Source organism: Curcuma longa, unplaced genomic scaffold (genome assembly GCF_044706935.1).
Source record: "Curcuma longa cultivar G26 ecotype Majalengka, Jawa Barat unplaced genomic scaffold, ITB_CL_G26_1.1 contig_17355, whole genome shotgun sequence".
NCBI classification, from domain to species: Eukaryota; Viridiplantae; Streptophyta; class Magnoliopsida; order Zingiberales; family Zingiberaceae; genus Curcuma; species Curcuma longa.
Window position 1 is genome coordinate 1,752 of NW_027430575.1, and position 16,799 is coordinate 18,550.

The 16,799-nt window shown below is 38.5% G+C and overlaps 2 protein-coding genes and 1 pseudogene across 3 annotated transcripts; 2 read left to right on the plus strand and 1 right to left on the minus strand.

Annotated features, from left to right (window-relative positions):
* The first annotated feature begins 11,891 nt into the window (after positions 1–11,891).
* LOC141816597 (2-methylene-furan-3-one reductase-like) lies at positions 11,892–13,328 on the plus strand. 2 transcript variants are annotated; one of them, XM_074704352.1, is made up of 4 exons: positions 11,898–12,134; positions 12,215–12,698; positions 12,790–12,849; positions 12,928–13,328. In XM_074704352.1, exons 1-4 carry the CDS (start codon positions 11,955–11,957, stop codon positions 13,053–13,055), a joined length of 852 nt encoding a protein of 283 aa, XP_074560453.1. In that variant the 5' UTR covers positions 11,898–11,954; the 3' UTR covers positions 13,056–13,328. The 2 variants fall into 2 exon arrangements, with proteins under 2 accessions (XP_074560454.1, XP_074560453.1); XM_074704353.1 differs by having other exon boundaries at positions 11,892–12,134; positions 12,790–13,328.
* Positions 13,243–14,878, minus strand: LOC141816598 (carbonic anhydrase 2-like). Its single transcript, XM_074704354.1, has 6 exons — positions 14,535–14,878; positions 14,284–14,449; positions 14,052–14,105; positions 13,790–13,875; positions 13,592–13,697; positions 13,243–13,489 (listed from the first exon to the last, which is right to left on the minus strand). The coding sequence occupies exons 1-6, from the start codon at positions 14,753–14,755 to the stop codon at positions 13,355–13,357; spliced, it is 768 nt and encodes a 255-aa protein (XP_074560455.1). The 5' UTR covers positions 14,756–14,878; the 3' UTR covers positions 13,243–13,354.
* A 141-nt stretch (positions 14,879–15,019) lies between these two features.
* Positions 15,020–16,595, plus strand: LOC141816596 (2-methylene-furan-3-one reductase-like; annotated as a pseudogene).
* The last annotated feature ends 204 nt before the right edge of the window (positions 16,596–16,799 follow it).

Sequence of the window (16,799 nt, forward strand, 5' to 3'; positions counted from 1 at the left end):
GCGGGACCTATTCCCTCAAAGTGCTCACAGGACCCAAGATAGTGATCAGAATTACTGGAAAAAGCATTTGCCATCAATAAAGCAGATTCGACGTGATCTATGGAACGTCGTCGAGCGAATGAAAAGAGTAGGCTCAGAGATAAAGATAATTCACTCGTGAAGCATGGTGAGCCCAGAAAAGAAAGGCATGTGTATTATTGTAGCTTTAATAAAGGTAGGTGCATTATTGCGAAGGATTGAGCCCCGGGGAGCCGTCCTTTGCGAATATTATGAGTTGTAAAGTAAGGAGTGTGAGAGGTGGAGTAAGAATAGAAGGTAACTTGGTAATATTTTATAAAGATATTACCACAATATCCACTAACCAGAATGCAACATGTGCAATAGAGGAATTAAACCTAAAAGAGATGGAGTATCTGGACATTCAAGAGCAGGTACTTTTTACCAGCACTCCTACTAACACTAATGTGTTGCTAAAACATGGGCATCTTTTGGCTCGACTGAAAGAACAAGGTTATATTGGTGAGAACCCTCTGCAACATTGGGCGAAGAACAAGATTACCTGCAGAATAGACATTATTAACCCGGATATCACTATTCAAGATAAGTCCCTCACTCATGTCACTCCTTCTATAAAGAAAGCTTTTGAGAGACATGTTGAGGCCTTGCTTAAGTTGAAGGTCATCCGGCCCAGTAAGAGCCGCCATTAGACTATGGCAATGATAGTACAGTCGAGAACTAGTATTGACCCAATTACTGATAAGAAAATAAAAGATAAGGAACGTATGATCTTTAATTACTAAACTTTGAATGATAATACATATAAAGACCAGTACAGCTTCCCGAGTATCAACACAATCCTAAAGAAGATTAGAAATTCAAAAATTTATTCTAAATTCGACTTAAAGTCAGGATTTCATCAGATAGCCATGGACCCGACCTTAGTAGAATGGGCATCTTTCATATGTCCATCAGGACTATACGAGTGGCTCATGATGTCATTTGGGTTGAAAAATGCACTAGCAGTATTCTAGAGAAAAATAGACGAATGCTTTAAAGGTACCAGTGAGTTTATTGCAGTATACATCGATGATATATTGGTCTTTTCCAGGTCAGAAAGGGAACACATAAAATATTTGGAGATAATGCTCAACATCTGTGAATGGAATGGGTTAGTTCTCTCTCCTACCAAATGCAAGCTGGCTGTACCAAAAATTGAATTCCTGGGTGCGGAAATAGCCAATGGGAAATTACGCCTTCAACCCTATATCATCAAAAAAATAACTGAATTCAAGGACCAGCATCTTAAGGAAAATAAAGGATTGCGCACCTGGTTAGACATCCTAAACTATGCTCCTACTTATATTCCTAATTTAAGTTCAAAGCTAGGGACATTATACGAAAAGACTTCACCGCATGGTGACAAGCGCATGAAGTCTTCTAATTGGGCTTTGGTAAAATAAATTAAAGCCTAGGTCTAAGAGTTTCCAGATCTTGAGATTCCCTCATAAATGACCTATATAATACTGGAGACAGATGGATCTATGACGGGCTAGGGTGGAATTTGTAAACGGAAGAAGACGAAGTTTGATCCAAGGTCTACTGAGAAAATTTATGCTTATGCACATGGCAAGTTTTCAGCAGTAAAATCAACAATTACCGCTGAGATATTCGCTGCCATGGAAATAATGAATGCCTTAAAAATTCATTTCCTTGACAAAGAAGAACTTACTCTGCGGACAGATTGTCAAGCAATAATAAGTTTTCACAACAAGTCAGCGAGAAATAAGCCATCAAGAGTCAGATGGATTGCTTTTATCGATTTCATCACCGGAACGGGGGTAAAAGTTAATTTCGAACATATAGATGGTAAAATAAATTTATTTGCTGACATTTTGTCAAGGTTAATTATGGAGCTCGAGAAGGTGGTCGTCCTTACTGAAGAAGAGGAATCTACAGCTGTAACACAGCAGGAGGAAGCCTCAGTCTCCACCTAATATCCTTTACTAATAAAAATATGAAGACCTTATTTGCGAATTTTTAAAGAGAATACTCTCTAAGGAGGAACATGACAAATGAGGAGATATGATGGGGATAGAAGATCAAGCTTTAAGTCATATCCTGGCAGACATACATGAGTTGGAATTGATTCTTTACATGAAAGAAATGGATTTCTCTCATAGAGCACACTTAGGGGGGGGGGGGGGGGGGGGGTGCAGAATCATTGGAAGACAGGTGATATAGCCTATAATTATCCCATGGTTGCTTAGGTACCCAAAAGAGCAAGAGAGAAAGAGGATTGGAAATATTGAAAAGTCCAATTGCCCCCATCCTCTTAATTTCCTAGCTCTCATCCTAGTCTAATGTTAGCCCTTAAAATTTTCCCAAATTGAATATCCTCTCATGGATGCCCTCACCCTCACATAGTTCATGTTAAGAAGGTTGGTCCCCCATAGTGGTCAACTGCAGCTTCCTGATTTACTTCCTCATAGATGGTTGTTGGGCCAACCTTGTGGGCCCGCTGGAGTGGCGAATTCCACCTTTTTGCTGAAATGTTAAAGAAGATTGGTGTCAATCTAGCTCACATTGACTTATTCCTTTTTTCCATTCCAACATCAAACCCTAAGCTTTAATGCCCTGATGTGAAAGTGGAAGAACATTGATGGTTCAATTAGAGAGGGAAAATGAACAACATTTGATTCTTGGATGAGATCCTCACATAGAGATCTTTGCACAAACACAAATAATACAATATTAGCAGCAAAGTGATGTGTATGATTGAGTTGTGTCAACTATATGCAACCATAATAAAATAAATACAATAACACGACACTAACAAAATAATATAGCATGATTTAAAGACTCTGTTTTTATTTCATAACTTATAACATGTTCAATATGTCACCTCTAAATAATTTCATTATTACCACCCTTCACAAAAGATAATAGAGTAAACCTTTTTAATCCATTGATGAAATGTCAACCCATCCATTAGAGTTTTATAAGATTAACAAGTTTAACTCTAACTGAGACTTCAGTTACAATAATATCTTTACCTCTTCCTAAGATGTAAATGAAAGCACAAAGAAGATGAGTAAACTATCAAAGAGCTAGAAAGTTGAAGTCGTTCCATCTTGATCCAAGTTCTTGAATTCCTTTGGCCATTTGATCATCTTGAGCATATGGTAAAATGAATTGAAATAAGTAGTTTTAAATGCCAAAACATTCTCTAAGAACTTATATATTTTAAGCTTCAACTGATATATTTTAAATATCTCTAGTCAATTGTCAACGTGGATCAGTGAACTAGATCTTACAAAAAAGATCATTCGACATCAATGGATACTTGATCAATTGGCTGTCAAGTATTTAATTGACCAAGTAATCATTGCAAAAAGGATAGTCGACTACCTAGTCGATCATCTCGAATCAAAATATTTGATTCTCTAGTCAATCAACTAAATCCCTTCTAGTCAATTAGAACAAGCTTAGAAGTCCCTTTAGGAATATGATAAGTTATCCCTAAGGTTTAGGACCTAAGTTGATCAACAAACATAACTCGGGAACATACAAAATTTGAAGGCTTTGACAACTAGATCCTAAGTAACTCACTCACTACCTAGACAATCACAACATTACTATGATTATTATATATCCAAAAATAATATTTATAATTATATCTTATTAATCACACAACAAGTTTTACATGTTTTCAAGTCTCCACCTCCTCTTCGATCTAAGCCCTCCCTTAAATCATCTGAGCAACTTTTCATTCTAGTCCTCCATTTCCTTAATCCACTTATCTCCTCCCAAACTCGATTGCCAGTCAATCCATGCCTTCGACTATAGATTCCATCAAGCTCTATGACCTCCAACTCAACTATGCTTCTCTCGAGCTCCACTTAAGCTTCACGTGATCCCCAGTCCATCGAGCTTCTCTTGGACTCTAAGTACATCTTGAAATCTCATTGAGTCAATCACCTCCAAGTCCAAGTTGAATTGTCACAATTAACATGCGCACTTGATTAGCAATATCAAATACACGTCAAATTTAAACATATATTAAATAACATTGTTAATCGCAATAACAAGGAAGAAATCATTTCCTTAACAAAAAATACTTGAAGCCTCTCCCAGACATGCGCATGAGACAATGATGTAGTTGACCATTTTGAAGTTCATTGTCCTGAATCTCAACCACACCAACTCATTGGGCTCATCAAATCATTTTTATAGGCTAGCGGAATTGTGCATGTTGACGACATTCATCAACAAGAAGTGATTTTATCATTTTTGCCTTAATTCCACAAGTTTTTTATGTTCTGCCTAATTTTAGGTGGCAATTTAATTAGGCCTTTTGTGTCTACCAATAGACCTTGGTTTCCCTTTCTTACCTCAATTGAAGTAAACATGGAAGGTGTTTTTGAATTAATGCCTTTTCACAAAGAGTTTCTCTCTAAGAATATCTTTATTATTAGTACCTATGTGTTTGGATGCACATTAGTCAAGATTCGGATAAATTAAACTTAATTACGATTCACTAGCTAGCCTTTTGGTACCTAATTTATGAAAATTTACCAAATGGCTTAAACTCTCTAAGAGCTTTATTTTGAGTTTGGCAAGTGTTTTGGATTTGATGGACCACACATTGAAAGTAGATTTAGCATTTTTGTTTAATCTATACTTGTTGGCTCATCATGATCGATATTGACTTCTTTAGAAAACTTGCATGTTTTACCATGTTGTCTTTTTTCAATAAGCACCATGGACAATTGATACATCTTTGAGCCTTATGGTGTAGTTTCTTTGAATGAAAAAATAAACAAGATGAGAACAAAGAAAGAGAGTATTTCAAGAATCAAGTAGATAGACATATACTACTAATTAATCTTTATATATAGTAGTTTTAATATGGTTGAACACTCCTTCAACATTTTAGTTTTGAAGTATAAAGCATTTGTTAACTAAACTTTATGTTTACTATATCATTTGTTCAAGTTATTTCGATTTGAACTTTACAAGTCCTAGTTGGTGCAGATGCTAGCATATCTTTTGATGTCTTCTTCGTCGGTTGCAGCCTCTCGCAATGATGTGTGGATATCAAAATTTGGGAGTGACGACTTTACTCACAAAGCCAATGCTTCCATCTCTATATCTTTCTTTGCATTCTTTGCATTTGCTATTAGTGCAATCATTTCTACTTACAATCTCTTTAGATGGAGTTTTTGATGCATAACAAAATGAAGCGATTGCTCTTCAATGATGTAAATTTGGCACACATAGAATTGTCTCAACTAATTGTATTCAAATATATAGTACTTATGCTTATAAAAAGACAATCTAAGTCTATAGTATGCATTATCTAATTGTTGAGAAAATGATTATATATATATATATGCTCTAGGTGCCCAGGTGTTGTAGACGTGCAATGAAGAGTGCACAACATAATTTTTTTCTTATATATATATATATATATATATATATGACTGAGTGCGAGGCACTTGGATCTCAGAAGTGTTCTAGGTGCCCAAGTCTACACTAAGTCGCGCATGCAGGCGTGCATCGGGTGGTGTGTAGGGTGTCATTATCCTATATAAAAGAAGAAGAATTATTCGTGACCCCATGAATTAAAAGTGTTATCAAATTGATGAACCCTTCAAGAATAAAGATTTAAGTAATCTAACTCATAAAAGTCATAAAAATTTATGAAAATCATAGATAAATCTTTAAAAATTTCAGAAATTACAAATAATAATTTTTATATTTTCAAATAGTATTTTTTTTTTGCTCCAAATTAAAAAATATCAAAAAAAAAGTAAGAAGTTGAAAATTCATTAAAAATTTGAAAACCATAAAATGAGTTTTTTTGACATTTTTGAAAAATTTAAATATGATAATTTTAGAAATTCAAATTTAATTTTAAAATATTTCATTATTTTAAATGATCAAAAAAATAAAAATCTCAAATATTATATTCACAAATAAATTTTTAAAAACAAACTCAGAAAATGCCATTCAAAGATCCCAAATCAATTTTAAAATATTTAAAAAATTGAAAACCCAAACAAGTTTTCAAAATTCCAGAAGCCGCCAAAGATAATAATTCAATACCAATAAAGCCGTAGTCCACTTGTTTATATTTGACAACTTGAATTCCTCAAGCATCTAATTGTTGAACGGTCAAGAATTGGCATCAATCCAAATTTGATATTAATAAATCCGTTAACCATTTATTCTTTATTCTTTGCTACTTGATAAGTGGTGAATTTTGACCGATTCTTAAATAGCAAATGATCAATTTAGTAAAATTCGCACTCAAATTTAAAACCTCAAGCACTAACCAAAACAATATATTTTCTTTTCACTATAAAAAAAATTAATTTTTTAAGGATAAAAATTAGCGACGAAAATTTTTCATTGTAAAATTACAACACATTATTTTCGTTATCAGATAGCGACAACATTTTGCGATGAAAATTACTTTGTTGCTAATTTTATAATATATTAAATTCGTCGTAAATTTCGTTGTGAAAAATATTTTTGTCGCAAAATTTATCACTAATTTGTAATGAAAAAATATTTCATCGCAAATTTAGTGATGAAAAAATAAACGTCGCAAAATTTACGATGGATTTTCTTTTCGTCGTGAAACAGCAATGAAATATTAATTCGTCGCATTTTAATTGGTGACGAAAGAGATATTCGTCATCAATTTGATGACGAAATTAGGGTTTCATCGTCAAATTTTGGCGATGAAATGCGGATTCGTTGCCAATTTGACGACGAAAACTCGGATTCGTTGTCAATTTGGCGACAAAATCCAGATTCGTCGCCAAATTGACGACGAAACTTAAAATTCATCGCCAATTAGGCGACGAAAAGTTTTTATCACCAAATTTAACTCATAAACCCTAGATCTACCGACAGTTTCTTCCCCTTCTCGTGTTTTCCTGTAGCAGACCCCATTCGCTATCATCAATCGCTGTTCACCGCTTCTGCTAGATCTCTCCAACGAACGAGCCTTTCGTCGTGTTTAGAGGTATGCTTCCTCCCTTCCTCCCTTCACATTTGCGCACCGGATCTAAAGGTTGTCGGCGGCAAACCGCTGGTCGTGACCCGTCGATTGCTGGCCAGGGGTCACGGGGCCAATGGTCGACAGGCCAGTAGCCAACAGGCCAGCGACTGCAAGGCGAACCGCCGATGGGCCAGCGGTCGCGACCCGCCTGTCGTGGGGCTAGCGGGTGCGTGGCCAACGGGCCTCAGTGGTTTTGCTCTTAATCCTAATGCATAAAATAAAGTTTTAACTTAGAAAATATTAATTTAATTGTTTTTAGAATTATTTTGGTGGCTTACCTAGGCATTTTTAGAAGAGAAATAAGAACTTGATGACCTATACACTTGGCGATGCGCGAGAAAGAGAGATTTTTGAGGTTGAAGAAGGGTTTGTGCGGTTTGGGATGGTGGGATTCGGTTCTCTTTTATAAATTGGTTTCGAGGCGCCTAGATTCGAATCAGGACATTCAAATTTTGCACAGTGCGGGGTGCTTGGAAAGAATATCTAGGCTCCTAGATCTTAAAACCGGCCAGGGGCGTTTGTGCAAAACCGTGAGCGGTATTTGGGAAGCAGTTTGGGGCGCCTGATTTTCTATCCGAGCACCTGGACAAAGTTGGGTTGGCCGTTAAAATTTGAGTTTAATTAAATTTATGATTTAATTAACTAAGTTTTTAAGGAATTAGTTAATTAAGTTAAAAATTTTTTTAAGAATTAGTTAAAGTTTTAAGACTTAGTAAGTTAACTTAAGTTTTTAAGACTTAGTTAATTAATTAATTAAAATTTTTTAAGATTTTTAAGATTTAATTAATTAATTAAAATTATTAAGCCTTAATTAATTAATTAAAGTTATTAAGATTTAAGTTAATTAATTAAGATTTTTTAAGACTAATTAATTAATTAAGATTTTTAAGACTTAGTTAATTAAGATTTTTAAGACTTATAAAATTTTTAAGACTTAATTAATTAAAAATTTTAAGACTTAGTTTAGGATAACAATTAAGTTTAATTTAAAAATTAAGTTAATAAAACTTTTGAAAATTAAATTAACTAAAAATAAAAATTAAGTTAATTAAAATTTTAAAAATTAACTTAATAAAAGTTTTGAAAATTAAGTTAAAATTAAAATTTTAAAAATTAAATTAAAATTAAAATTAATTTAATTAGAAATTTTAAGAATTAATTTGATTAGAAATTTTAAAAATTAATTTAGATTAGAGTTTGTAATCCTAGTTTCATCTCATTCATTTCTAGATGATCACACAGTTTATTCTATGAGTTATGTGAGATGATTCTTCATTTTTATCTTGATTAAAATAATTTGTTATTATATAATATTTGATTAAGCTTGTGTTAGATTCAAGTTTAACCTTTTGATTTACTAAATATGTATTTCAAAAATCAGCTTCTAGGAGGTAGCGAGGCATAGGAGTCTTCTTGGTTATCAAAGCAATGACCACTTTCTAAGACAAAGTTGATTCAAGAAATTACATATTTTAGCTGATCTATGGAGAAACTTTGATCTAACTAGTCTAGGATTCGACGAGGTAATTTCGGTCAGTTCCACTCAGCTATATAAATCAATTAAGGTACTCCTTACTCTACTTGACTACTTAAATTTGGTTTTCCTAATATACTATTATCTTGACTTACCTTGGTACTGTGTTGATCAAGTGTTAATCAAATTTTATGTCTTTACCTAGCCTAGGTTTAATCTAAGAACAAAAATAAATAAATTAATAAATTAAAAATTAAAACAAATAATTTTATTTGACATGCTAGATGATCTAATCAAATAATGTATTTGATCCTTAGAGACACAGTACTGATTCAGTCCAACTGGATTAGTCAGGTTATGTTGGTGCCCCGATTAATTTTGATGTGATCAACCGAGTTAAGTTAGGTCCTGTGTTATTCTAATCCCTTTGTTAAGTGTGCAGGAACTTAGGTACGGAGGAAGTCGAGCGTAAGACGTAGCGGACGAGAAGGGTTGCGCGGGGAAGTGAGCCGACGAGCTCGGTGCAATCCGAGGGACGCAGAAGCTAAGGAAGAGTACGCCGGTGGAGCGAGAAAGACGTGCGCGATGTCCGAGGGACGAGAAGCCGAGAGGAAGCATGCTCAAGGAGCGAAAGGCCAGAGTCAAGTTCGGGTGAGCCTAACTCCGGTTGGCCAGAAATCACCCAGAAGATCTATCAATAAAAAAGTCAACCAAGTTGACTTTGACTAAGTCAACTAAGTTGACTTTAACTAAGTCAAATTAGTTGACTTTGATCAAGTCAACACTTGACTTGGACCAGGCTTGACCAGTTGGAAGTTTGACTGTTGACTTTTTGACCGTTGACTTTGATCAATTTTATCTTTTATCAAGATAAATACTTAATTTTTATTAAGGATAATTCTCTTTATCTTTTATTAAAGATAAAGTTTATCCTTATTTAATCAACGGCTATGATCAAAGCCTATCTCTGATCAATGGTTAGGATCGCATCAACGGATCAACGACCAAGAGCAAGTTCATCTACGATCAATGATCCAGATCTATTCTCTTGGGCTATAAATAAGACTTAGAGTTTTAGAAGTGAAATCATCAATTACTTTTGTAATCTTCTCTCTAAGTCTCTGTGCTACAATTGTAAAGACTTCTCCGCCTAAAGAAGTTTTTTAATTGAGCGTTAACTGCCTTGGAAGCAACGATCCAGTTTAACCAAGTTTTTCTTAAAGACGAGTGCTAATTCTCTTAACCGTCTATTCACCCCCCTTGAGCCGGTCCAACTCGATCCTACAAGTTGGACTTAGGAACTCATACTTAGACTTTTGGTTTCTTGGGTTGACTCATTAAAGATATGTATGATCTATGTTTGACTTTATGTCCAAGCTCAGATCTGTTGTACCCAACCCTTTGAGTTCCAAGTTCATGTTGAGATATTTGGAACCTGAAGTGAACTTTTCCAACGATTTTTTCAAATCGTCAAATCTTGATGGGCATTATATTTTAATACTAAATGCTCAAAAAATTTCAAAGATTAGGTTAGATTTTAAGAATATTTTTAGACAAACAAATTGACATCCTAACTGAAACATCAGTGTTGAAACCGATGGAATCAAAATATCTCAACAATGGCATGATATTGTCCACTTTGAGCCTAAGTCCTCATGGCTTTGTTCTTGGGCTCTCCCCAAAAGGCCTCATACCAATGGAGATACTTTCCATCCTTTTAACTCCATGATCTTTTCCATGTACTTTAGATGTGGGACTATGTTTGCACCCTTGCAACCCAACAATCCTTCCCTCAAACAAAGGACCACAGGCCCCCCTCAACGTCGTTTTTGATGTCTGAATCCTCGATCCACTAGGACTTTTTCCACCCGACCTACTAGGACTTCCCACCTAGTCACAAACCCGACCTACTAGGACTTCTCACCTAGCCGCAGTTACTAGGATTTTTCCCACCTAGTCACAAACCCGACCTACTAGGACTTCTCACCTAGTCGCAGCTAGGACTTTTTGCCTCTCGGTCCATCCGACCTACTAGGACTTCCCACCTAATCGCAACTAGGACTTTTTGCCCCTCGGTCCACCCGACCTACTAGGACTTCTCACCTGGTGTCTGGTCCTCTTGATTCAGACACGGGAGCACCCACTTCCTTTGTTTAAGGTTCAAACCATATAGTTAGATCTGGATCATGGCTCATCCGGTGGTTAGTGCGGTGAAGAGCGGTCTCGCTCTGATACCACTTGTTGAAACCGATGTAATCAAAATATCTTCACAATGACATGATATTGTCCAATTTGAGCCTAAGTCCTCATGACTTTGTTCTTGGGCTCTCAAAAGGTCTCATCTTCCCAAAAGGTCTCATATCAATGGAGATATTTTCCATCCTTTTAACCCCATGATCTTTTTCATGTACTTTAGATGTAGGACTATGTTTGCACCCTTGCAATCCAATAATCAGTTCCTTGCTAGTTGCATATCAGCTATTTTGATTTTCCTTTTGCAGTAGTTTCAATCGTTGATACTGTTCTAGCATTGCTACCTGTCGTCCACAAATCTCTAAATCCCTTCCCCTTTATTGGACCATCTTGATGCTAAACCGAAGACCAGGAACACTTAGACTCCATTCAGAAGAAGAGGGAACTGATAATACATTAGAAAGAAAGGAGTTTTAAATGTTGTATAAACATAGTGGATGTGTTGACACAATGTTATGTAGATGTCATGCCAATTAAACGACAACAGATAAATCTGGGCATTATATTTTAATACTAAATGCTTAAAAACTTTCAAAGATTAGGTTAGATTTAAGAATATTTTTAGACAAACAAATTGACATCCTAACCGAAACATCAGTTCCTTGCTAGTTGCACTATTTTGATTCTCCCTTTTGCAATAGTTTCAATCGTTGAACTGTTCTAGCATTGCTACCTGTCGTCCACAAATCTCTAAATCCTTTCCCCTTTATTGGACCATCTTGATGTTAACCCCAAGAACAGGGACACTTAGGCTCCATTCAAGCTCCTGGTGGCGTAATTGTGAGCTCATGACCATCACAGCCGCCACAATTTACAACTAGGTCAAAACTGGTGGCTATCGTGATCGCAATTCGCAGTTAGGCCATGAGTTTATGATCATTATATAATTTGCAGCTGTCAGATTGTAATGTTCATCCGATTCATCTCTTTCTTTTTTCATCTTTGACTTTTAGTCCATCTTTGATAGTAAACTGTAAACATGGCATTAATAACCAAGTCAATTGGTTGTCCCCCGCACATTGAACTTGTCCAGATACATTGAACTTGTCCAGATATAATTCAGTGATCGATCTTTCACAACCCAAGCCGCTTCCAAGGAGTACCAATGCGCTGGCTTCCGAGAGCATCGCGGTTGCTTCGGATATCCCTCCGAAGATGAAGGCCTGGATCTACGACGACTACGGACCCGCCAGCGTCCTGCGAGTCGACGACGGAGTCTTGGTCCCGGAAGTGGAGGACCAACAGGTCCTCGTCAAGGTAGTAGCCGCCGCGCTTAACCCCGTGGATTTTAAGCGCAGGCAGGGGATGTTCAAGTCCAGTGATTCAGCTTTACCAGTGAGTTGACGTCCCTTCCTTGTTCTCTTCTCTGACTTGCTCAAATTCATGGGCTCTTATACTCTCTCGTGCTCAATTAGACTGTTCCGGGTTACGATGTAGCTGGGATCGTCGTTAAAGTAGGAAGCCAAGTGAAGAATCTCAAGGAAGGAGACGAAGTGTACGGGGACATAAACGAGAAGGCTTTGACAAACCCCAAGCGCTTCGGTTCCCTCGCGGAATACACAGCCGTGGAGGAGAAATTGCTAGCTTTGAAGCCCCAAAACCTAGACTTTGTTCAGGCTGCAGGTCTCCCACTAGCTATCGAGACAGCCTACGAAGGCCTGGAGAGAGCTGGGTTTTCTGCAGGCAAATCTATCCTTGTCCTCGGTGGCGCAGGTGGAGTCGGATCCCTAGTCATCCAGCTAGCTAAGCATGTTTTTGGAGCATCGAGAGTTGCCGCAACATCCAGCACGGGAAAACTGGAGCTGCTGAAGAGCCTCGGGGTTGATTTAGCAATCGACTACACAAAGGAGAACTTTGAAGATTTGACAGAGAAGTTTGACGTGGTGTATGATTCTGTCGGTAAGTGCTAAATCTTAAGCATCAAGGAGGATGCACTTGACTGTTCTTGGTTTGCGAGAGCACTAGAGATGCTAACTTGTTGTATGTGCAGGGCAGGGCGATAAAGCACTGAAGGCAGTGAAAGAAGGCGGCAGAGTCGTCGGCATTACGGGTACCCTGTCTCCACCAGGCTTCGTATTTGTTCTCACCTCTAATGGCGCAACGTTGACCAAGCTGAATCCTTTCATAGAAGAAGGGAAGATTAAGCCACTGGTGGATCCAAAGGGGCCATTCCCTTTCTCTCAAGTGATTGAAGCATTCACTTATCTTGAATCTGGGAGGGCGACTGGAAAGGTTGTCATTTATCCAATTCCATGAATGGGATTGAGAAGACACTTTCGTCACACCAGAGTTGTGTTCTAAAGCTACCCTACAGAATAAAAAAAAGTGTTTGCCTAATGCTGTAGCCAAGTTTGTATTGCGAGCTTAGTTTCTTTGGATGATTTAGTAAGTTTCTATCAAAAATAAATTTGTCCACTGTATGAAAATTGGGTGTTGCTATTTTAATTTGTCAAGTAGATTTCATCAAGAATTGCTCCATCTGTCAGTCTTTGCAAATTATCAACAAATGAATACAATTTTATTTTGAGACGAGTAGATTAACAGCAAAAGGTAATTCAAATCTCCCAAGTTTCAATGGTACCAAGAACGAAGTTGTAATGTGCCCCAATCAATCTCAGTTTCTTCTTGTTCAGTCGATCTTTCACGAAGGGATAGGTCTTCAAGTTTTGGAGAGACACATTCACAGCCTCCTGAGAAACGTCAAAGTTACGAATTATATTGATTAAATAAACGCTGTATTTTCTGAACAGCTTAGTTATGGATGAAAAAATGAGAGAAAATTGATGGATTACCTTTTCGCAGAGGGTCAGTTGATCCTCAGGAGGCAAGGCAGAGTGCTGGGTCTTCACCTTTTCCTTTGCATGCAAACAGATCTTCAACCATTCCTCTACGAAGCCACTAATTGAAGTCCATCAAAGAGCATCATTCATTTGCCAGAATTAAGAAGATAAAAGGGAAATTCACAACAGAGTGAACTCCTTATTTGTTACCTGCTGGTTGTGCCATCTTCTCTGATGGACATAAGCTTATCAATTCCACCACACCTGCTATGCCCAACCACCACAATGTTCTCCACCTGTTACAAGTACACAGTGAACTTCTAAATGACAACCTATATGTATCCATCTATAAGCATCGAAGGTCCTCAAGATCATTGAAATGTATCAATTTATAGCCTGTTCTTTCAGTCATGAAACACATCAATGAGTTAAAGCAATATACATCTTTTTTGTTAAGGAATCGAATCTTTACCTGGAGTTGCAGGACAGCAAATTCGATAGCAGCCCCAACGCCTGAGTATCTTGTCTGGAGAAACAGCAAAAGACATAATGAAGGGCACAAGAAGTCCCGAACGAAGGGACATGAATTCGACGAAAGAACACTTCATAAAAATGCTACAAAGGAAGGCCCTTTTAATCACTAGATTGTTGATGTCAATGGTATGGATCCTCCATAGAAATTGTGCTGACAAAGGAGTAAAGACCTTGTCTTGCGGCGGTACAATGTTGGCGATGTTGCGGACGGTGAAGGCTTCCCCGGGTTGGAAATTGAACACCACAGAAGGGCACACTCGGGAATCTGCACAAGCAAACACCATGAATTTGGGTTTCTGACTACTAGCAAGTTGGGTGAAGAAAGCATGGTTCTTCCTGTCAATCAAACAGATAACATATCAATAGGCCTTCAATTTAAACATCAGAATTAAACAGGAAAGATCTTTGAGGGGGTACTTACTCATACACCTCCTCCTTGAACTGCTGGAATCCTGCGGCCAACCTTTCCACCGGATCACCAACCACGGCCGGAGTTATTCTACTTGGGCGATCAGCAACAGGAGGCGGCTGTCCGCCGTGTTGCCGGAATGATCTCTGCCAGGCAGAGGGAGCAGTGGAAGGCGTGGAGAAGATGATGGCAGGTCTTAGAGCCACCCTCCACCTGCTCGCTCGGTTCAACATCTTCCTCCGGAAGCTGAACAGATGGCTTGCTTCTTAATACAATTTGAGCATCGTTGCTTACGAAGGCTTCCTACTTCTCATCAATGGTGATCTTGCATCGCAGTATGATTGATCAATGGTCCATGATCGTTGCCGCTCCCAATTGTGCTACAATTGATGGCTACATATAAAGGTTCGTGAGCGAAAGATAAGGCTTGTGAATCACCAAGAAAAGGATAAGGTGATAGAATATAAATATATATAAAATTGAGGAACGAGAAATGTTTGACCAACACCATCACTCAAGGTAGGAATTAATGGAAGCTCTGCTCAGCTCGGCCTTAAGCACAACCTTCCCCTTCTCCTTCTCCTTACCCATCGCAAGACCATCTTTAAGGCCCTCCCCTCTCTTCCCGTCACGCCAACAAGAAGCCAACGTGCAGCAATAACCGCCGATGCTCGAGGTAATTTCCGTCGGCCTCAGGCGAGCTCCAACCCCTCATCTTCTGCTTCCACCGACACACTAGTGGCTTCTTCCGGGGTCCCTTCGAAGATGAAGGCCTGGGTCTACGACGAGTACGGTGACGCCAGTGTGCTGCGCGCCGAGGATGGGGTCTTGGTCCCTCAAGTGGAGGAGGAGCAGGTCCTCGTCAAGGTCGTGGCGGCCGCGCTTAACCCCGTGGATTTTAAGCGCAGGCAGGGGAAGTTTAAGGCCACTGATTCGCCTTTACCGGTGCGTCGACGTTCCTCCCTCTCTACTCTTCCTTCATCGAGATGGATGGCGCAGTTCCTAATCACTTATTGGGTTTCTGTGCTCGGTTAATTAGACTGTTCCAGGTTATGATGTAGCGGGGATTGTCGTTAAAGTGGGGAGCCATGTGAAGAACCTGAAGGAAGGAGATGAAGTATACGGGGACATCAACGAGAAAGCTCTGGAGAACCCCAAGCAATCTGGATCGCTCGCAGAATTCACAGCCGTGGAAGAGAAATTGCTGGCCTTGAAGCCCCAAAATATAGACTTTGCACAGGCTGCAGGTTTGCCACTGGCTATCGAAACGGCCTACGAAGGGCTCGAGAGAGCAGGCTTTTCTGCCGGTAAATCTATCCTCGTTCTTGGTGGTGCTGGTGGAGTTGGCTCTCTGGTCATCCAGGTCACTTACATACAGAATTGTCATCTTGCATGATCTCTTTAGCTTCCCAAATCAATTCTGATGGATCCATCGTTCTTTTCAGATAGCAAAGCAAGTTCTTGGAGCATCGAGAGTTGCTGCAACATCCAGCACCGGAAAACTGGAGTTACTGAAAAGCCTTGGAGTTGATTTGGCAATTGACTATACCAAGGAGAACTTCGAAGAGTTGCCTGAGAAATTCGACGTCGTTTATGATACTGTCGGTAAGAACTGAAGCATGAAGGATCTCTTTTGCTTTTGTTGTCGATATGGATGCTAACTTCTTGAGCAGGTCAGGGAGATAAAGCAGTGAAGGCAGTGAAAGAAGGCGGCAGCGTGGTCGTGCTTACGGGCGCAGTGACACCGCCGGGCTTCAGGTTCGTTGTCACCTCCAATGGTGCGACCTTGACCAAGTTGAATCCTTTCATTGAAGAAGGGAAAATTAAGCCAGTGGTGGATCCGAAGGGGCCATTCCCTTTCTCTCAAGTGGTTGAGGCATTTACTTATCTTGAAACTGGGAGGGCAACAGGAAAGGTCGTCATTTACCCAATTCCATGAATGAGATCGAGGCTTTCATACTGGAGAAGGTTGATAGCTAGACACAAGTTGAGTGTTAAAGCTACACCACACTGAATATTTGTTTTTACCCCCCCCCCAAATCTTCTATATTATACTATCTTCTTCTTTATTTATTTCTTTATTTTTATGTTGACTCGGAGGGCCTAAGGTATAAATAGAGTCTTGGTCTGAGGAGATCGAAAATGGAGTTCTGTTTCTGCGTTGTAGCAGAGAAGAATGATAAGAGAAACAGAGAAACTCAATCAAAGGGTTCAACCCCTACCTCATACAACACCTACTATAATGTGTTTCCTGAAAGGCCTAATGCGTTGTTATAT